Genomic DNA, 22499 nt, shown 5'->3' on the forward strand with positions numbered 1-22499 from the left:
ACGGAAAAGCCATTTACCTTCCCGCTGGAGCGGTACCTATTTATCTACGTGCATTTTGACGTGCTTTTGAACTGCTAGGTTGGCAGGAGCAGGGACTGAGCAACAGGAGCTCACCCCATCGTGGGGATTCGAACCTTCTGATCGGCAAGTCCTAGGCTCTGTGGTTTAACCCACAGCACCACCCGTGTCCTTAGGTAAAGGTACCCCTGCCTGTACGGGCCAGTCGTGTCCGACTCTGGGGTTGCGTGCTCATCTCGCTTAAGAGGCCGGGAGCCAGCGCTGTCCGAAGACACTTCCGGGTCACGTGGCCAGCGTGACGAAGCTGCTCTGGCGAGCCAGCACCAGCGCAGCACACGGAAACGCCATTACCTTCCCGCTATAAAGCGGTACCTATTTATCTACTTGCACTTAGGGGTGCTTTCGAACTGCTAGGTGGGCAGGAGCTGGCACCGAACGATGGGAGCTCACCCCGCCGCGGGGATTCAAACCGCCGACCATACGATCGGCAAGTCCTAGGCGCTGAGGTTTTACCCACAGCGCCACCTGCATCCTTACAACTCTGCAATTCTATTATGGCTACAAGGCATGATGGCTATGTTCTGCCTCCGCAGTTACTGAGACAGCAATGTTTCTGGATGCCAGTTGCTGGAAAAAAACAAGAGTGGGGAGTGCTCCTGTGCTCGGATCCTGCTTGCGGGTTTTCTATTGCACCTGACTGGCCACTGTGTGAACAGGATGTTGGAAAAGATGGGCCTTCTTTGAAGAGAAATTACTCATTTTGCTTTAGAGTGTTGATTTGCATAACAACCTATAAAAGTAAAAAGGCCTAAGGGCCATTTCACACCCCATTCAAACTCAGCTTTGCCAGCAAGTTGTTGGGGTTTTTTTTTTTTACAAAACCGGCAGCTGCAGCCAACCCCAGCGTCTTGCGTGACTCATCTGCCTATTTTATGCACTTTAGTAAACACGCGTTTCTTGCATACCTAACATTTACAGGTGTGCACTAAAAACACCTTGATCACCAAAAGCTTCTGTGAGAGGAGGCCCCGAGTTGCCCATGGGGGCATGCCTAAGCCTGCACGCCTTGAATAGCATTAGCATGCAAGAAAGCAAAGGCAAAGGGCGGGGGAGCATCGCCTCGCTTTTCACAATGCCTTAGAATCAACCGCACGATAATCCCAGGAAGGCTAACCGCTGGCCTTCTGCGCAAGCCCGCTCTAGTTTCGCTGCTCCATTCACTTCCTCCGGTCCCCCTTCCCGCGCTTAGCGACTTGATACACAAGATTCTAAAAGCCCCGCCTCCCTCCCCTGATAGGCCTCTGACATTCCAACACCGCCTACCTAAGCGGCTCATTGGCGCCCCGTTAAAAGGCGAAAGTCAAGAAGGAAATTATTATTATTATTTAAATAAAGCAGCAAGGCATGAGGAGCAGGTTGTCAATCAAGTACTCAGTATGAATGTAGAATCAGAATCCGGTCAATAACACACGAAAGCTCATACCAAGAACTAACTTAGTTGGTCTTTAAGGTGCTACTGGAAGGAATTTTTTTATTTTGACTGAAAGCCGAGTCGTTCTGTTCCCCCGCTTATATTTTATTTCCTTTTTATTACTATTTATTTTGTCTGAATAATGCGATCATTCTCCTTCCAGCATCCAGCTCTCTTGGGGACAATTCTGGTCGTTTCCTGGGGCAAGCATCGCCTGCCTTTCCCAGGTTTGAAGCCGTATATTATATTTAAGCCCTTGCACGCATCGTGGACTATCCCGCTCATTATAACCTGACGTTGTGTAGAGGCGCACTGAAGCTCCCGACGGAACCCTACTATTGGTCCCACAGAGGCAATCATGATAATCTCTGGCGGAGTTGGCTCATGGTACTAGTCCTCAAATCACATGAAAAAGAAACCTCACAGCAGCCCCAGTCTATTGATGTGGGGAGGCTGGTTGTTGTCATAAATCACTTGAAGCTGAAGCGGTGGCGTTGAAATGTCTCTAGGACTAGGGACTGAATACTTTTTTTCTTTCCCCTGCCCACAAGTATTATTATTATGATTCTCCCTTTCTGAGTGATAACAACTAGTCTATAAACACTGTTGCATTAAGGTAGGAACACTTTACGTGGTTCAGCCACGATCCCTTCTTATTCCTTCTTTTAAAGGGAGGCTAGGGACTTTTCAGGGGCTTTGAACTATTCTAAACAAATGTAAGGAAAAAGAAAAGCATTCCCTTCTGGTGGAATCGATTGCAGGCGCTCCTTGGACCAGATGTGAGTGAGATCCTATGGGTCCGCCGTCCGCCCCCCATTCCACAGCCCCCCTTTATTCCCAGAGGCAAATTTCACGGAGCTCAACGGGGCTTCCTATTTCAGCATCATTTAAATAAACTTGGCACACACACACTGGAGAACGGAGCAAGAAAGAAGCGAGCTTCTAAGGATGCCGAGTCAGGGAGACCGGGGGCGCGACACACGTCTTGGCCGGCTAGTTGCAACTTGCAAGTGGACATTTGTAGCCATCTGCCCGAGCGCAAGAGCGCCGCTTTCCCTTTAAGGCGGGCCTCTCCGCCCCGCTGGCCCCTCCCTCTGCGCCGAGTCCCGCCTCCCAGAGCATGACACGCCGATCCGATGGCGAAGCCCCTTTTTAATTGAGGCTGTCAGGCTGAGCCCGCGATGGAGCGAGCGGGGCGACGCGGCGCTTCTAGCAGCAACAGCAGCAGCAGCAGCAGCGCCTTAAACCGAACCAAGTGAAAGCAGCCTTTCCCGGGGAGGAGGAGGAGCAGCAGCCCCGAGAGCCTGGCCAGCGCCTTCCTCGCCTCCCCCATCCCAGAAGCACGAGCAGAGCCAGGCTCTTCTCCCCCGCTCCCTCCCGCCTTCTGCTCCTGCAAGTGGAAGGAAACGTCTCTCTGCTGCGGGCGAGGAAACCGAGGGGAACGCGGACGCCGATCCGCTTGGAGCGCTTGGATCTCCAAAGCAGCGCGGGCTCCTTGGCCGGATCTCTCTCTCTCTCTCTCCCTCCCTTTAAAACAACGATCATATTTTTTTTGAAACTAACTCTTTTGCTTCTTCGGTGATTTGGACAGCAGGCTTCAGAGGGCATTCCTCGCTCCCTCTCCCCCCCCCCCCGCACCGCGCCAGTGATTTGTTTTCCACGCGCGGCCGCTCTCCTCCACCGCTCCCCCCCCCGCGATTTTGCCCTCCCCCACCCTTCCCCCCCTCCCTTGCGATCCTCATGAAAAATCACATCTGGGGCAGCACCCCGCGGGCTCCCATGGCTGCGGCGATGCCGTGGAAGAGCGCGGAGTGGCTGCAGGAGGAGCTGGAGTCGAGCGGGGGCAGCTCGCTGCTGCTGCTCGACTGCCGCCCGCACGAGCTCTTCGAGTCGTCGCACATCGAGACCGCCATCAACCTGGCCATCCCGAGCCTGATGCTCCGGCGCCTCAAGAAGGGCAACCTGCCCATCCGCTCCATCATCCCCAACAACGAGGACAAGGAGCGCTTCGCCAAGCGCTGCAAGGCGGACACCGTCCTGCTCTACGACGAGGCCACGGCCGAGTGGCAGCAGGACAGCGGCGCCCCCAGCTCCGTCCTCGGGCTCCTGCTGCAGAAGCTGCGCGACGACGGCTGCAAGGCGTTCTACCTGAAAGGTACCGGGGGCGCGGGACTGTGGACGGGGCTGGCAGGAAGACGGGCAGGGGTCGGATCGATTTGAGCAGCGCGGGGAAGCTCCCCACCCTGATACCTCTGGTCTGCTAGCTAGCAGCACCCCCCCCATCGGAGCGACCGGCGTGGTTCCCGCCTAACAGCAATCCCACCCCCACCCCTAATCTCTCACCACCATGCAGACTGGATCCGGATCGCAGCTTTTTTTCCTTCCGTAGTTCCTGAGGATTCGCCTCCCGTTGTAGTGTGTTTTGGGAATGCCGCCCTTAAGAAATCAGGGATAATAATGGAAGGAAACTTCTGGTCTGCTGTTGCACTTTTCCCACCCTTTAAAGGCGATTATAGCTTTCTCGTTTTGGCGAAGGATTGTGCTCTTGCTCTTTCGCCTTTCAAAATGGTTTCATGTGCCGAATACGGGCAGATATTGGCCGCTGAACACTCGGATTCCCCTTCTTGTTGCACCTCTTCCCGCCGCCCGGCCGGCCGCCCTCCCTCCCCGCGCGGTACAAATCTCTCGCGTGGGAGACACTATTCCCTCCCGAAGGTCTTATTCCTGCCCGATTCTTCTATATCTATGAATGGGGCAGAATGGGTTTATTCACCGAGTGACTCCTCCATGCCTCTTCATTCTGAAATCCGGTTTGTGAGCATCTGTTTTGGAATAGTCCCTCCTCCCTCTTTCTGACCACCATCCCTAGTTTTCCCACCTTGTCCACCGACCTGGTGTGGATCTATGATCCTCACTCCCTCCTTAGTTGCCCTTTAGGAGATCTCCTCTATACAGACGAAGAAAATTAAATAAGGGGATGGTGGGTCTAACTTCTCACACAGTGGCAGCAATCTCCCCTAAAAGACTTCTTTCATGACATGCGGTTATTTGAGGCCAGTAACCACAACTAATCTGTGAGAGGGGTGGGTGTATTGATCATATGCACCCCCCTCCCCAAGTTTGAATTTGTGCATTGAGACTAGATCCAGGTGCTTTAGCAGTGCTTCCTGATGTGTGTGTGTGTGTGTTTCTGGTGAAGGATTGACTGATTGGATGTGCTTGCCTTTGGGCAATGGGTTGAATTAAATTAGTTCTCTGGTGCCATTCTGCGCCATGCTTCTGTTATGCCTCTCAATCTCTGAATGAAGTGCATTTTGAATTGAGATATTAGTTCACTATAAAGTCTCCATTCAGATCTCTTAGGAGATCCCCCCCCCCCAAAAAAAGGGGCATTGCGAAGAAGCAGTCAAAACAGTCATTCTGAGTGAGCCTACCAGGATGATGATAATAACTTTGCTTCCCCCAAAATACACACACACACACGCACCACAACACTGCTGTGGTCACTGGGCGGCAGGATTGAGGCAGGAACAGTAGGCAACACCAAATCAATATTGTCACTTGCAACAAGGCGGATGGATAGACTGGTAGATTGATTACGGGATTTCTGATGGTAGGAGGGCAGTATATGTGAGGCGCAGAGGAAGGAGGATGAAACTGTTATTGGGGATTCTGGATCCTCTTCTTTCCTATTATAGGTTTCAGGGTTCTTTTTAGTAGCTGAACTCATGCTGCCATGTTAACTTCTTCAGCTTCTCTTGAGGAGAGAAATGCACTGGTGCTTCCCATTCCTTTCTCAATATCCTAAAAAGTTCTCATGAGTGTTCAGCGTTATTTAAACTGAATTCTGTACTCCTGGCATTTCCCTCCTTTCTTAACTCCCCCCTAGTTCCTTTAAACTCGCATGCAATGGAGAAAAGGAGGAGTTAAGCTGCTGCTGCTTTCCCTTCGCTTCGCTTTTTTTTCTGGGGCCTCAGTGGGAAATGTTTCCAATTAAAATTCCAAAATGGCTTCTCCATATTGTCTTTCTCCTTGAGGAGGGGAAAAAAGGGAACCTACTCTCTCTCCCTCTCCCTCTCTTCCCTTCATGAATGAATATGGCAGGGGATGTGTATGCTGTTCAGTGACCTTGCCACAACTCTGCCAAGCCCCTGGAATTTCCAGGAGACTTTTCGTAATGACACTGTTTATCAGATCCACGTAATGACTGCTAAATGCCTCCTTAACGTACATGAAGGAGCAAATTAAATTTCTTCTTGTCTAATTGCTCTGTCGGAAAGGGGCGCCAAAAGAGAAATGATTAGAAGGAATGGTTTTACTCCTGACCTTTACTTGCACATTCAATAGATCCTTGAGTTTACTTAAACAATATTGGAGCAAGTTGCTCAACTCGGTGACGGGTTGTTTTCTGAGCTCTCCAGCTGTGCTGCTGTTCCAAGTGATAAGCGGGAAGTGGCCAAACACTCTATAATTTTGAAAAAGGAAACTTCTGTTCCTGTCTCTTCCTCACCCTCGCTGGCCCCAGCATATCTTAATACCTTCCCTACATATTGAGCAATATCTTTGAGACTAGATCTTACAATGCCTTCTATTTGAACCGGCTCTCCTTAATGAAGTTTTCATTGCTTGGGAATGAACTTTTGTTTTCAAGCCGAGTTGCTGTGAGACTTGTCACATGCACACCTACCCATCCCTGCCGCCCAACAGCGCCCCTATGCTTTTAGCCATTTACATGACAGGCAGTTAGTTATTCAACAGGTGAAGCTTTTCTTGTCACTGCATTTTCATGCTGGAAAGTGGCAGCTGCTGATTTTCTGCTCATCTTAAATGCGCAGGAGCCCTCTGGGGGAGGGGGTGGGAGAAGAAAATCGGCAGGCATCATTTCTATAATTTTATTAAATGTTAATATTGCCACCCACTTTTTTCTTTCTCAAGTCAAGCATGCATGGCATATGTTAAATATGTGCTTAGAATACTCCTCCTTAAGAAGCAGGTAGTCAGATACTAGTTTTTGTGGATTTAATTGCTTCAGACTATAGGTGAAGTGGTTTTTTTCATGATTGAATGCCTCCCCTTAGCAAAAAACAGCAGCAGCAACAGCAAAGCAGCAACAACCCTACATGTAGAATGCTAAATGTCTGGGAGAAGGTTGAAGCTTGCTCTTCTCCCTGATAGTCTAGTTTTCTGATATTCAGGAATTGGTTTTTAAACTGACGAACATTTCGTCATGTAATCCTCATTACATCTTGAAAGATTACACTGAGGCACAGATTTCTCACCTCAGAGCATTTTCCTGGCATGGCAAAACGAAAAGGTGGAACCATACAGCACATTTCAGTAATACGAGTGTAACTGATGTGTGATCAAGTGAAAACTGCAGCAGTCACCTGAAATTTCCTGCTGTCTTGGCACTTCTGTTGGGGCTGCCAACTTTTTCCCTGAGCCCCTGCTTCTGTGCTTCAACAGCACCTTGGTCTGCAGGCGTTAGCAGTTCCTAAAACATCTCCATGCTATGAAAACTTTCACTGGCTGCTTCCCGGATATTAAATTGCTGTGTAAAGTCACACATGAACAGGCTAGGCTTGTGCTGTGGTGAGCTGGCAACTGTAATTACCACTGAAGAGGAGGGTGCGAAAACTGGGCACCTGCTAAGAAGTAAGTCCCATGAAACCCAGTGGGACTTACTTCTGAGTAGGCATGTATGGGATGGCAGTGCCTGTGCTTTTTTGAGCCCTTGGTTGGAATTGTAGAGTTGGAAGGGACCCTGAGGATCATTTAGTCCAAACCCCTACAGTGCAGGAATATGCAGCTGTCCCATACAGGGATCAAACCTGCAACCTTGACATTATCAGCACCACACTCTAACCAACTGAGCTATCCTTCGCCTCGCACAGGATGCGATGCTAGGAGACATTGCCTTTCCTCCCCATGTGACTGTACACAGAGCAGCATGCTACCAATCTGGGCCTAATTCAGACCATACGCTTGAAGCAAAGAATTTAGGTAAATGGACTTTTCAGGGTGCGTTTAGCTAAGGAGGAAACAGATGGCTAAAATATGTGGCTTTTCCTGGTAATGAATAAGTATTCAGGTATTGGTAGCTTTAGGATGCAAGTGATATTAAAGTGCGCCTTCTTTTCGCCTCTGCAGGTGGATTCAACAAATTTCAGACAGAATACTCGGAGCATTGTGAAACCAATCTTGACACTTCATCTCCTACCAACTCTCCTCCTACATCGGTCCTTGGTCTGGGAGGCCTGAGGATCAGCTCCGATTGTTCGGATGGGGAATCGGACAGGGAGCCTAGCAGTGCCACGGAATCCGATGGGAGCCCGGTCCCAAATAACCAGCCGGCCTTTCCTGTCCAGATTCTTCCCTATTTGTACCTGGGTTGTGCCAAAGATTCCACCAACTTGGATGTCTTGGGCAAATACGGCATCAAGTACATCCTGAACGTTACTCCCAACCTCCCCAACATGTTTGAGCACGACGGAGAATTCAAGTACAAACAGATTCCCATCTCGGATCACTGGAGTCAGAATCTCTCCCAATTCTTTCCCGAGGCCATTGCTTTCATTGGTAGGTGTTGGACATCCTGTTCTCGGCGGACCAGCCCCTTTAGCAATCAGTAGTTTTCCATAACTAGTCCTGGGGGTTCAGTACCTGCTCACTGTTAGGTTCCATGCAATACATGCTACACCTCCTAATTTTGGTAGCTAGTGATTGTTCCCGTGTCAGACACTGATTTTCCCTACTTCAGACTTTACTTCAAAGTCAAAAAGCTTTGCTTCAGTTGGCTGTGGTGGAACAGTTTTAAAGATGGTTTGTTTTTTGTCTGGGGCTTTAAATTATAATTTCCACCTTTGTGGGCATTATATTTGCCACGAAACTAAGTTCCATTGCAGATATTTTAAATGTTGTTTAATAAGCTACATGCTGGTGTTTTGAGGCTGAAATCTTGTAAACTCTTACCTGGGAGTTGGTTCCATTGAAGTCCCTGGGGATTCTGGCTAAGTAGACACATGTAGGGTTGCCCTGTAAATGGTCTATTTTTGTTTAAATGTTATGATACTATATGTCCCTGGTTTCCTATTCATGCTGTTTATGCTGTTATGAGTAAATTTGAGGGTCCAATAACTTTGAAAACGGAATACCTTTTTGAAAGCTCCTTTGTGTTTTGGGAAGTAGATAAAGCAGGCATTTTTAAGCTTTAGACTTTGGGGAAAGACTTTTCACAAGGAGGTATCTGGTAAGCATCTGTTGTGGAACCCCCAGTGTGCAGCAAATGCTTACAGACATGTTCTGCAGTGCGTACACAGGGAGTATTGCCCATTGGCCTCCACCATCACCATGCACCACCTGAGAACCAGGATCCACTTACCCATTGGAGGCGAGCTGCAGCAATAGTCTACTGGCAGCGTTGCCAGGCAGTGAGGGGGCAGTGAGGCTGTGGGTGGGTGGAACCTGAGCATCTGCAATCCCACCCCTGCCTCTCCCTTCTCAGTGAGCGACAGTGATGCTGCAGCAGCTCTGCCTCACCTGGCAAACCACTCCTTCTGACACCTTTCCCTAGGACAAAGATGGGGAATGGCTGGCCTGCCAGACACTGCTTGATTCCAGCTAGCATGGCCAATGGATGGGGATGGTGGTGGTTGGTAGTCCAAAACATCTGAAGGGCCAGAAACTCTCCATCCTTGCCTTGGGGGGCACACACCACTTACCTGCTCCAGGAGATGGCAGGGGAAGATCAGTAGAACTGGGCAATCTGCCTTTCAGAGAAAGATGCCTGCCATTCGTAGTCTTCACATCATTGTGAACCTCAAGATTTAATGGGACACATTTAGAAAACCACTGAGAAAAAGAAAGAGCTGTTTTGCTCATGTTGTGTATGTTCCTTGATTCCTAAAGATAAAGCTAAACATGTGAACAAAGATGAAAGTTCTGTGTTAGAAACTCGTTCAAATTCCCTCTGGCTGCTGAAGTCGTAAAATGATGGGTGTGCATGTGTGAAGTAGCTAGACCCGGAACAGGGGTTTATGATTGCTATTTGGGGAGAAAATCCCTATGCTGATCATAACCCCTAAAGGACCTAAAACTTACTTTATTTAAAACTTTGGATCCTGCCCCTCAGTTTTTCTGCTTCCATGGCAGCTCACAGATGCTATGAGAATGGGCACATCTAAATAATTTAAATTCAGCCAATTAATATGGCAAGAATGAGCAAGATAAAAACACAGTCATTTAGGGAGTGCCTTCTCTGATATGAACATGCCTGTTCACAAGTGTCATCTTCAGAAGTCCTTCTTTCAATGCACTTGGCTTCTAAGGTGAGGCAGATGACAATTGGAAAAAGAGTCTTTTCAGTTGTGGCACCCTGCCTTTGTAGTATTCTCCCCAGGGAGAAAACTTTACTGTCTCTTCAGCACCAGAGAAATAACATTTTTATTGACATTTTTATTGGGTTTTGTTTTTTTAATGCCCACATTGGTCTCAAGAAGTATGTAGGACGTTATTGGCATTTCATTTTGAATTGTGCTTGGAAACACAGTGTCCAAATGGATCCTTTCTAGGATTGTTCTAGCTTTCCAGAATTGTTATTGTGATGCAGGAATAGATATATGGCTGCCCGGTAATGGCTCATATTTACCTAACAAAGTTGTGTGCCCTAAAGTTGAAAATACAACAGTCCAGGAGTTTGTTTCTGGCTATGTCAGAATGCACACCCACTACTCAGAATACACCCACTGAAATCATTGAACTAAAGTTAGTCATGACTAAACCTGCTTGTCCACTGATTTTAGTAGGTGTACTGCAAATATGACTTAATTGGATACAAACCAGAGAGCTGTTTCATTGAGATAGTGGACAAGTGCTGGTCTGCTTGACTGCACTGTAGGCTTGAAAACCTCAGTGCTGCTAAAGTTGCTTGCTTCTGTTCTGTGTTCTCTAAACCAGTATACTCTGGGGAAAAGTACAAGCTTAGTTGGTTTGTACTGCCCCAAAACCTCAATATGAAAAAGTCTATTTCTTCTATTGCTCTTATCAGTAGATCATTTTGCTTTTGCTTAAAGGCATGTGAGGGGAGCAAGGTATTTAGACACCGGCTCAGTCAAAAAAACATCCTTTCTGTGAAAACCACACTCTGCTTTGGTTTTTATGACAGGAAATGCTTACCTCATTCATTCACTATAAGACTAAATAGAGGGGGAAAGAACCAGTGTTCACATAGGACACCAGAAGACCTCAGGGAAATTTATTTTGCTTGAAAAGAGGCTGTGTTAAAGCAGTCCTTGTCACCTGGCACTGCTTCGTGACTTGTACAATAATGCGGGCTAAGAAGTCAAACTTGTTCATTCTTTATTTCCCTGCTATCATTGGCTATCTCATCTTTCCGTCTCTGGCTAAGGTAGTTAGGCTGTAAACTTTTCCGGGCTTAACAGCCAAGCCTTAACATGTACTTTTGAAGTAAGTCTCTTTGGCATCAGTGGAATGTAGTTCTGCATAAATGTGCTTTAGGGCTGTGTGGCCTTTGTTATGGGTCAACATGCATATTCACTGTGCAGTGGGGTGTGTGTGTGTGTGTGTGTAAGTCCTTCTGAGTTCAGCGGGGTTTAACCCCAGAGAAACAAACATAGGATTGCAGCCTCAAACTGACTGCTGTGGGAAGAGACACTGGCCAGTGTCAGTTAGGTGTAGGCATGCACCTTAAATACATGCTGCAGCCAGTCACCGGTAGTATTTTTAGCTTGTGAAAGCTGTTTGTGTCTGCCACTAAACAGCATCTCACCTTCCTTTCCCTGCTGCCGTCTGCTTGAATATAATTATTAATTGATGATAACTTTGTGTGTCGAGCTCTGCTGCTATATTGCTTCCAAAAAAACCGCCCCGCAACTATTTAGCAAATTTCAGTTTTTCAGCAGCATCTGCAGCTGATTCCGAAAATAAAAGGGACCTCAAAAAGTTAGCACATTTGGCCTTAGTGGTTGTATTTTGACACATGTCAGTGCTGCCAAGTTTGACGAGTTGCAGCTGGGCACCTAGCTGTTGCTTAATACCAGAATTAAATTTGAAGCGAGAATGGCCTGAACTACGTCTTAAGAAGAGTCAGGGAACTCCAGAGACAGAACTACAATTCTGTCTTCCTTCCTCAAGAGACTTGCTTCCTTATCTTCTTTGTTTTATGACACTTCCATGCTTACATCATCTTTATGTGCCAAGATTTAATGAGCTAATATTTGTAAACTGTTCTGACTACACAGTGCTGATTGCAACTAGTCATCATGTGAGACTTGAGGAAAGCATATAGTTGTGAGGAAATACAAAGAATTGTGGGTGAAAACTAGCAGTTATCCAGCAATATGTGGATATTGAAATCCATGTATTATGATGATGATGATGAATAACAAATCCGTTGCAATAATTGACATAAGCTGTTTGATGTGGGCTTCCATCTCGCCCTGGTTTAAAGAGAGGCAGCTTCTTGAGGTCCAGCCGATTCAACCTCTCCCTTTTTTGTCTCTTTCAGATGAGGCCCGTTCTAAGAAATGTGGCATTCTGGTTCACTGCCTAGCCGGCATCAGCAGGTCTGTAACGGTAACTGTTGCCTATTTAATGCAAAAGCTCAACTTGTCTCTCAATGATGCCTATGACTTTGTAAAAAGGAAAAAGTCCAACATTTCTCCAAACTTTAACTTCATGGGCCAGCTCCTGGACTTTGAAAGGACTTTGGGGCTCAACAGCCCATGTGACAACCGCTCCCCCACCGAACAGCTCTACTTCACCACTCCAACCAATCACAACTTGTTTCCACTGAACACTTTGGAGTCTACATGAAGTGGATTTTCTCTGGGGGACACCCCCCAAAGCCTTGAATCGCTTCTCTTTGAGCATTTCAAATCCATTAAGCGGAAAGTCTTTCCAGCCAGCCTTGAAAGAACTGGTTTCTCCAAGCAGAGCTGTCTGAATTGCTGCTTTACTGAAAAGGCTTGTGCCATTTATTAGTATTTTGATGCTAAATCAAAATGGGTTTGGAGGAGTTACCTTATCAGAGTTACTTAATGTGGGGGATGGCCTGGCATTCTGAACACAGCTGTTACTGGCAATAGCTGCTTTCCTGGGTGTGTAGAGACTGACATGATACACATCGCACACACACATGCAAACACACACATACATGTATTACACACGCACACGTTAAGAACGACTTGTGTGTGTTTGCTCAGTGTGGAAAGCAAAGGAGACTCATGCACTTGGCAACCTTTGATCAATAAGTGTTGGCCTGAGACTGTTGTTTTAAAACCCAGTTTACTTTTTTTTTTTAAAGAAAAGGAGGTAATCTTTACTCCTTCTTGGGTTCAAGCTCTTTTTAAATATGTATGTACCTGACAGTTTGTACAGACAAGGTTGCAAAACCAGTATTTTATTCTGTTCTTGTTCGAGTTCATGTTTTTAGATAAAAGACGAGGGGGAAAAAATCAAAATGTTTCTATTGACCAAATGCATTTTGCACACTTTGTAAAGCCTTGATATATTCTGGCATGTTACTGGGTACTTGGGAGCGAGAGAGAGAGAGAGAAAGAGAGAGAGAGAGAGAGAGAGAGAGAGGAGGGCACCTGTTGCTGCTGCTTGTTAGCATCCGGTTGGCGTTTTCATGACTTGTGAGGGCCAGTTGGTGATAATACCACTCTCTGCCATGCCCACATTCACAATCTCTTCTGCACTGAATCAGCCAAGGTGACTAAGCGCCATTGTGCTTTCTTAAAAACACCACCTTTTGCCAAAAAAACAACTCGCCCCTACCCTACACCGGTTGCCCTCTGGCCCCAGTTTGATGCTCCCTGCGTCTCCTCCATCCGAGCTGGTAGAGGCATGTTTCGAGGCTCTTAGCTGCTCTGCGCAGCCTATTATGACTGTTAACATCACCCAGCTGGCCTGAAATCATTCCAGTTTCTGAAGCAATGAAAATACTTTCAATGATGTTGGCATTTATCCAGCGCACTTAATTCTGTGTCTCTGTGTGTGTGAATTTGTGTGTGAATTTGTATGTGTGTGTGTGTAGGGAGGAGCGGAGCTGAGAGGTGTGAGAAGAATCAGCTGATTCTGCTATTTTAAAAGACTTGAGCAGAGCAGAGACATTTTGGTGCGTAACCAGTGGACAACTCTCATATGAACCACAGGAGGGCATGGAATTATGCTGTTTAGAAAAGGGGCATGGAAACGTGGATTTTTTCTTTAGCTCTCTGGTGAACTTTTTTCCTGGGTAACTTCTTTGCTGTGCCTTCTACAACAAGAAGACTTGTTTATATTTCTCACTAATGTATTATACTGGAAGAGGGAGAAGTGGTGCTTATTTCCCCCACCCCCAGGAAGAGGGCATGACGGGCATGGGAAAACTTCGTTGCCTGCAATGTAGCCCCTCCCTTCTTCTCATCTCCCTTTCCACTTTCACTCTCAAAGTAACTTTTTAAAAGCCACGGAGTCCCCCCCCTCAAAATATTCAGTTTTTATACTCCCCCCCTCAAAAAATAAATAAATCTCTATGTGGAAGAATGTTTTAATGCTGTTGCATCACAGAACTGGTATGTGTGCGTGTGTGCGTGTATTTTATTTTTTAAAGAAACATTACCAGAATATCGGAATGATTTTTGTCTTTTTTGTTGTTGGTGGTTTTGTTTGTTTTTGTTCCTTTTTTATGTTAGCAATGTTGGGGTTGCTGGGTCATCGGGGCAGGAAGCGTGGAGTGCTTTGTGTGTGGATGAGCAAGCAAATGCGGAATCTCCTAACTGAATCTTACCTCAAGGAGGAATTTTTATTTTTTCAGGGATTTAGACAGTGCATCTGTATCTTGTTAAGCTGGTTTGTATAAAGGCTTCCTGTGCCAATGGTGGTCTTTTTTAAAATAAAGAAAGATAAAAGAAAGATGCATCCTCTTCGTATAAATGAGAATTTGTTAGCGAGGGACAGTTTTGCTTTCTGTGTTTATGAAGGAAAAATGTGTGACCCTATATATCCTGAACCCAATATTGGGACTTTGTTTATATTGCAAATAAATATTATTTTTTCTTTAAAACCATGTCTCTGTGTCACAAATGCCACTCTGGCTTTCTGCCTCTTTATTCCTTTTGCCTTTAATACACTGCTTCGACCGTGACCGGTGTTTGCTGATTGGTGTTTGCATGGCATTTGGTTACACGCGCCGTTTATAATTTTGACAGTCCTGTGGTGAAAGTCTGGGGGGAAAGGGGCTGGATTAAACCAAAAAAAGCATAAAGAACCATTCTGAAAGACTTGACCTCATCTCACTGGCTGAGAACGCACAGGTTGGCAGGAGTCGTGTGTCGCAGGTTTCTGTTTATTGGGATCTTGCCAGCTACTTCAATGGCGGATATGGATGGCCTACATCTGTAAATCAGCCAGAGCCTAGATTTTAAGATGTTTGACACCTAAAATTTACACATGAATTAATAGGACCTTTTGGGGCAGCTGGCACCTTGGTTAATCCTGCTTTTCTGGTGCCTGACCCTTAGACATGCTGAGTTCCTGACAGGAATCAGCTTTCTTGAAAGTAATGGTTGCTCTTGAACTATGACAGGGCCATGTCTCCCTTTGCTTCATTTGGCAGGGTGAGTTTTATTTTGAATGTCACCTGGGAATCGGACTGGGATGAAGGGCGGCTTAAGTCCTTGTCAAGGCTTTACCTGCCCGCCTTATGTGCTGGATTCCTGTCAGAAACGCTGTGAACACCCTGTGGGTTCACCTTGCACTGTAATTTAACTGTTGGATTTGACAAAATGACGGCCACTTTGCTCCCTACTTCGTTCCCTGCCGGGGGAGGTTTGGTGCTGACTTTGGAGGGAAAAGGCAGCTATTTCCACTGCATTTTTAGGCTGGGAAAAGGTCTATGCCTGTTAATTTTTTCTGCTTTCTATCCCAGCTCCTGCCAACCTAGCAGTTCGAAAGCATGCCAGTGCAAGTAGATAAATAGGTCCTGCTGCGGCGGGAAGGTAAACAGCGTTTCCATGCATTCTGGCACTTGTCACGGTCCTCCGTTCGCCAGTGGCAGTTTCATCATGCTGGCCCTACCATACACCCATTAAGGAGCAGAGGCAGGCAAGGGGCATCTAACAAATTGAGGAAACAAAATAGTAAACAACGGACCAGTGCCTGGATGTAGTGGTGGGATGGATATGGGAAAACAAGATAAGCTTGAATCTTAGAAAGGTGAAGGCACTGTGGCTGAGAAATTGTCTGCACACTCTCTGAATGAGGACGTACACAATCTGCAGGTGCTTATGGATCCAGCTTTGGCTACACCTGCTATGCCTCATCTGTCCCAGTTTCTGGACTGGGACAGCTTGATCACAGTAGCTGTTTGTAAACTTGCAGCATCACACGCATTCATTGAGGGAGCTAGTGTTTGGACAGGTGGTGAGAATTTTAACACACAAATTACAGCCTTTGTTTTATTTTTTAAAAAGGGAATCTAGATTTCAGTTTCTCCCAGGGGTGGTAAAAGTTCCCCCAGCATTTGTTCAGGCAGTACAGATTTCTGGCTTCCTATTTAGATAGTTGTATACCATAATAAGTTTACGTGGTAAGCAAATGTGAAATGGTCATTTGTGTAGCCTCTGTGTAACATGGGAAGGGTAGCAGTCAGTCAACTTGAGGGTGGAAATAAGAATAAATAAGTGGGTGCCCCTGGATATAGCTGCTCCAAACAAGCCTCACCAGCCAGCTAAAAACATGATTATTTCAAAAAAAGATAGTGTAATTCCGTTTGTTCTAAGGCCCAGTCTGAAACTCAAGAATAGGATGTGTTATTTCTGAGGGGGGAGCTGGAGTTGACCATTTCCCACATTGAGGATGCCTCCAGGTTGCCACAATTTTGTGGGAGGGATTCAGTCACATATTGGAAATTAAGGTTTGCACAATTAAAGTGTATAAAAGCACTCAGGTGTAACAAATCCACATAAAACACACCACCCATTAGGCTTGTTGCATTTAGAACAGTGATGAGGAAATATACTAGCAAGTGTGGGATACAGATAAATGGATGGAAAAATAGATAACCTTCCCACAAATAAATCAGGAGGATGAATGCTCATTGGCACATAACCCCCACACAAATAAAATGGATGCTCAATAAAGACCATATTTAATCTAAACCACATACACAAATCAGGATAAATGTTCAATAGACATGTGTTCTGGAGGAACCCAGCATGTTATACAGCAGCACATGTGCCTTCTATCTTGAGGACATTGCAACGGTAGTTCCTAAAAAAATTCTTTGACTAGCTTGGAGGATGAATTTAGCATTCTAGATGAAGGATCTTTTAACGCATACATCATTTTATATTAATGTTTGATCTCCAGGGATTATGATTCTAAAGTCATATATAAAATAATTTAATTTCACACAAATGTTAACACTGGTTCACTATCCTGCAGTGTGGCTGTGCTTAAAGCAAGGACTGGCATCTGTGTGCGTGCAAAACTGACTTCATCACAGGCAGCTTAGGGCACAGATGTATTTTGAAGGATGCAAACCAATGAGCAGAGGAGGGTAAACTACTTCCATGCCTTTCTTGCTATATTACAAAATACAGGGGTTTTGAGGATGCTTTCAAAAAGCACATATTAGTACAAACATATATTTCCAGCTGGTCTCACTGGCTGTGGTAAGACTGCTTTCTCTCCTCAATCAGGTATGCTTCCCTAGTTTTTGCTTGACATCCTTGGACAGGATTCAGGTTAATAATAGCATTTAGCATCAACTGTGTGTAAGAGTGTTTCTTTCCCCCTTGCAGTAGCTTGTGTCTTTCTGGAACAGTACAGCAGCTATTTTTAGCTCTCTAACTGGAAGAAATAAGCATAAACTTAACATTCTGTGCGAGAGAGGCTGCATCGCTTCAGAATGGCTTGATCTGAAGAGGACCCTGCGATAACCACCATTAAACACGTTTGCTGTGCTTGTGACTCAAAGGAAAGGATTTTTGACGTGGCTAGATCTCATTCAGGATCCTTACCTTTGGAGTTGAGTGGTATCGCCCTAGCGGTCACAGGGAAGAGCGTTTTGTGGCCCTGGTTTTTCTGGCCTACGGTAGCCAGCCAAGTTGCATGAATGGCTCACCTCTGTCTGAGTGTCTCTCACTGTGTAGAAATTGCTGATACTGTGAATGTTTTGTGTATACGTGTTGCCATGTTTAGTGAGAAGGAAGCTTGCGGGGGGGGGGAGAGAAACAGGCAAGAAAGGCTGAAGCAGGAAAAGTGGGGGTTGGTAGCTGAGAGATGGGGAACAGAAAAATGGGTAAGAGAAGAGAGGGTGATGGAGCTGAGACCTTGGCGACCCTGGGACATATTAATGGGTGGGGTATTTTCTGCAGGGTGGGTGAGTTTTCCTTATTGGGGTAAAACGAGGGTGAGCGAGGGCTGCTCAATTTACCCCTGAGAAGAGGAAGTGAAATTCTGCATGCTTAAGTCAATCCTGGGAAATATGACATGGGCCTTGAAGGCTAAAACCTTGAAGGTGGGTTACAGATTTATTTCTTTAAATTGTTAATATTGATCCTGTTTTTGCATTTGATTCCATTATCGCAGTATTGAATGTGATTTGTTGATGGTGCCTTATTTGTTTTTATATTTTGGTAACAATTATTTTTAACTGTGTTCTGTTTTTATTTTTGTCTAACACGAGTCTCATTGGGCATGGCCTACCATCCAAAAGCGGCATATAAATTAAACTAAACTAAACTAATAAAAAACAGCCTAACCCTATGATGGCACAGAGAGGAGGAAAGAGAGCGCAGATTATATGGGGCGACTAGAGAAAAGGTGATGATGGGATGGAGAGAAGCTTATTTCTGAGTAAAGAAAAAAACGAAAGAGTGGCTGAGAAATGAGGGTAAGGAGAGACCAATGGGGCAGGATAAAAGAGAAATACAGTAAACATGCAATAGTATTTGTTGAGAAGCAGTCTATTTTGGTAGCTGACATGCTATAGCTTACTGTTTGACATGGAAGTCGGCTTTTGACAATATCTGACATGTACATTTACCTAGTAGTCAATAGATGACACAGCCTGGCATGCAGTAGCATTCAGCATTGGAATTCTCTGAAAGCTGACATGGTGGCAGTCACTATTTGAGCGTTTCCAACATGCAGAAGCATCAAGCTATTTGACATGCAACACAGAAATGTTGATTGCCAAAACATGACTTTGAGCCTGCCTTCCATGTTGTAGCTATAGCTGAGGGGAAACGAATACTGCATAGGAAGTATAATCTTAATATGAACACTACATTTCAATTCTTGGTTTTCTAAGGTAGCAGGCCTGGTTTCCTCCACCTCCCACACACACGCACACATTTGTAGCCTTGAAAACATGAGAGCATGTAAATAGTTCTGCTAATCAACACATTGTATTTATAGGAGACTGGCACATGCTTGCTGTGAAGTGCTGCAGGTGAAGGTGCTGCACTGCGATCACAGGCTCTCTCAGTTACTTCGAGGCTTCTTCCTCCTTGCTCCACCTCCCAGCTTTGCTTGGTAGACAGGGACATTGCTGAAAACACCATAAATAGACCCGTGTTGGGCTACTGTTGGAAGAGTGGTCATGCAACAGTCTTAACTTATGCTATGTACAAACCATACATTTACAGTACATGACTTCCCCCAAAGAATCTTGGGAGCTGTAGTTTGTTAAGGGTGTTTGAAATTCTAACCCTGTGAGGCACAAACTACAGTACCCATGATTCTTTGGGGAAGCCATGACTGTTAAAGTGCTATAAATGTGCCTTAAATGTTTGGTATGTATGCAGCTATGCTTTTCAGATGTGATGCAAGCCAGAGGCGGAGGCTGACAGGATGTGGGATTGCAATTCCTGTTCCTCTGCAGTTCCCCTGAAATTGATCTTGCACATCTCTTTCCTGTGAAGCCCTCTGCTTGTCAGGTCCACTTCTCAGGACATATCTGCTCCTGATTTGACACTAGTTGGCAGCTTCTGGCAACGTAGAACCATATGACAGGCAGAAATTCAATAGCTGAATCTTTGATCACATCATTGTCATCATCATCATCATCATCATTCTATTTGTATGCCACACAAGAGTGAGTCTCTATGGTAGAAAAAAGCAGTGGCTGTTGAATTTCTGCCTCTCGTGGAGACATGTCTGAAAAATATGTGGCAAATTCTCTTTGTGCAGGAAAGTGTTTGAGAAAATGAGGTTTGCAAAGTGTGGGTTTTGAACACCTTCCTCTTTATAGACAGCACCATCATATATATATATAAGAGTATACAACAGTATATATAAAACAGTAGTCAAATTTTGGAGTTGCTGTGTAGACATTTTGAAGATGGGGAAAATCAGCCTGAACTGCATGTGGGTGACATGTGCCTTGTATGAGGGGATCTGGTTTGCAGAATTAAGAAGTGGGCCCTGCTGTTAGGCAGACAGAGATGGCTGCCTCAGGTGGTTGATTTTAAATATGAAAGGGCAGGAAACTCTTAGGCTACACATGCATTTAAAGCACATGACTTTCCCTAGAGAATGGTGGGGATTGTAGTTTGTTAAGGGTGCTGGGAATTATAGATCCTTGAGAAGCAACTACAGTTTCTGGGATTGTTTGGGGTAAGTCATATGCTTTAAATGTATGGGGTATGTGCAGACTGACTTTGTTTTGGCAGCATTTGAGGTCCCAGGGAATGGTGTACATGAGATTTTTGGTTTTAGCAATCCAGATTGTCTGGTCATCTTTGGGGTGCTTTTTTGGGGAGGGCACACCATTTGCTGTTCTGTCTCAGCCAACCCTAATAGTATAAGGACTACCTAATTTCTCTTGTTTCCTGTTTTCCAGCTCTCCAGGAACCTGTGTGTCTCACCTACAATAAGCATGGAAACAGACCTGGATAACAGCCAGTTCTTGTGTTTTTTAGTGATAGGGAATCAGAGTCATTCTTGTGCTTCTTGTTTTCAGCAGGCCTCAGGGCAACCTGATACCTGCCTAGCACCCAGGAGCACCCAGCATGGTGGGGCAGCACTGTGGAGCTGGTCTCCCAACACCAGTGTCACTACAGCTTACCTGGATGGTGCAGAGAGGGACAGGGCATCAGTGAAATTGGATCCATTTTTTTAAACTGTGGCCAGATACAGACTTCATGGCTTCACTCTCAGGCAAAAAAACCAAAAACAAAACCTCTCTCTCACCACTCCTTCCCATTGCTCTGATGAAGAGTGCGGGAGAACTCTTAAAACCTGAGCACTATTTCATGATATTTTCATTGGCTTAATAAATCGTGTCCTCCCTAAAAGAGGGCACGTGTTGCGGTGAGACCTGGAGACTGACCTCCTGTGTTGTGGGTGGGTTGGATTGGTCAGCTACAACACCCGATTGGTAGGTCCCTTGATGTTGGGTTCAATCTGGACAATGGGGCGCAGTCTAAATGGATCAAGGGACCTATGCATGTGACCCAGAGCTTCCTCTTTTGGCTCGTGCATTCCGAACATGCTAACAGCATGTCCTCTGTGCAGCTGAGAGACTTACCTTCAAAGGATCGTCTTGGTGATTTCTTTCCGTTATTCTTTCCCTTTTGTTAATCCTTTCATTAATTTTCCCCTTTTCAGTTGTCTTCTCCCCCCCCCCCTTCTCCTTCCCTTCTCTAGCGGGGCTTTGCTCCACTGGGGCTCAGCCCCTGAGCGCTCCTGGTTGAGGAGCTTGCCGCCCCACTCTTACAGCGGCTGGTGTCCCTGTAATTTGGCTGCGGCTGCAGCTTTGGGGTTTTTTCAGCTAACGTGACTTGGGCAATTTGCGTTTGTTGCTCTCTGGGTGCTTTCGTTCAGCGCTTTGACTAATTTTGCTGCATCGAGAGTTCCCTCTCCATTGCAATATTGATTTTCGTGTGCCCTTTTGAGGAAAGGTTGGTTGGGTATTTGTTTGAGGGAGGAAAACCCTCTTCTTTTCATTCCGGCCCAGGGCCACGAAAGTAGCAAATCAAAAATCAGTGAGAGAGATGCCTGATATAGCCAGGAAAAAGATCAGGAAGGAACTAGTGTTGGGAAGGATGGCTGGACCATTTGAGTGCCCTCCTTATCCAGATTTACACCTTTCCCCGTTGGGTGTGGTGCCCAAGAAGGCCCCTGGGGAATTTCATTTAATTCACAATTTAGCTTACCCACGAACTGAATCAGAGTTTGTCCCCATTGCTTTCCATGCAATGGAGCAGAAGGAATCAAGGAGTCCGGCACAGACTTCTGTGCCGGGGACAAGTCTGGTTTGCAAGAAGCCCTTGTCGTCTGCTGATGTATCTGTTCCAGTTCCTTCGCAAGTTCCTCCCCTGGGCTCGGCTCGCCATCCCTGCAGGGACCCCCACTGGCCAAGGATCCCTGGCACAGTCTCTGGATTGACCCCTGCACGGCGCCAAGAAGCGGCTGGGAACCATAGCGCATGTCATCCTTGCCTTTGCCCCTCTGAGGTTCCAGCGTGCTTTCGGATATCTGAATGTCATGGAACGGGATTTGGTCCTCAAAGAGACATTGGAAGCCCCCGTCCACCCATCGAGCAAAGGGAACAAAAGGAAAAAGGACGATGTTACTCTAGAGGAGGAACTCTCCTGGGCTGATCTTCTCCAGAAAGATCTACCAGATGAAGATGATCCCCAGGACCTGACTTATGAGTCTACCATCTTTGAGACGGAAAGCGAAGAATACAAATCTCAGAATGACACTGATGTCAATTTGGAGGTGGAGGGGAAAGATGGATTCTTGATGCTGAAGGAAGACCCAGCTCAGCAGGAGGATCCAAGGAAGGAAAATGGTGCTGGGGAGGAGGCCCTGGACCCCCGCTGCTCCAGGGACGGGAGTGAGCAGCCAGACAAGGAGGTGCCTGACAGGACAACCCGGGTGCGAATCCCACCAGCCCTGCTCCGGAGAGCAGAATGCTCCTGCCATCCCGCGACCCCAGTGCTGAGATGACCTTCAGTAACAACTCCCAGGGTGAATGTGACCAATGGGT

The 22499-nt window shown here is 46.1% G+C and overlaps 1 protein-coding gene across 1 annotated transcript; it reads left to right on the forward strand.

Moving 5' to 3' along the window:
* Positions 1–2604: 2604 nt before the first annotated feature.
* DUSP7 (dual specificity phosphatase 7) lies at positions 2605–14558 on the forward strand. Its single transcript, XM_083488899.1, has 3 exons — positions 2605–3644; positions 7640–8068; positions 12015–14558. Exons 1-3 carry the CDS (start codon positions 3230–3232, stop codon positions 12320–12322), a joined length of 1152 nt encoding a protein of 383 aa, XP_083345025.1. The 5' UTR covers positions 2605–3229; the 3' UTR covers positions 12323–14558.
* Positions 14559–22499: the final 7941 nt, after the last annotated feature.

This window comes from Podarcis liolepis, assembly GCF_965112155.1.
Source record: "Podarcis liolepis genome assembly, chromosome: 2".
Lineage (NCBI taxonomy): Eukaryota > Metazoa > Chordata > Lepidosauria > Squamata > Lacertidae > Podarcis > Podarcis liolepis.

Coding starts and splice junctions, on each gene's coding strand:
- DUSP7 (XM_083488899.1), top strand. CDS start 3,230: ATGAAAAATCACATCTGGGGCAGCACCCCGCGGGCTCCCATGGCTGCG. Junction 3,645..7,639: donor CAAGGCGTTCTACCTGAAAG/GTACCGGGGGCG, acceptor TCGCCTCTGCAG/GTGGATTCAACAAATTTCAG. Junction 8,069..12,014: donor CGAGGCCATTGCTTTCATTG/GTAGGTGTTGGA, acceptor TGTCTCTTTCAG/ATGAGGCCCGTTCTAAGAAA.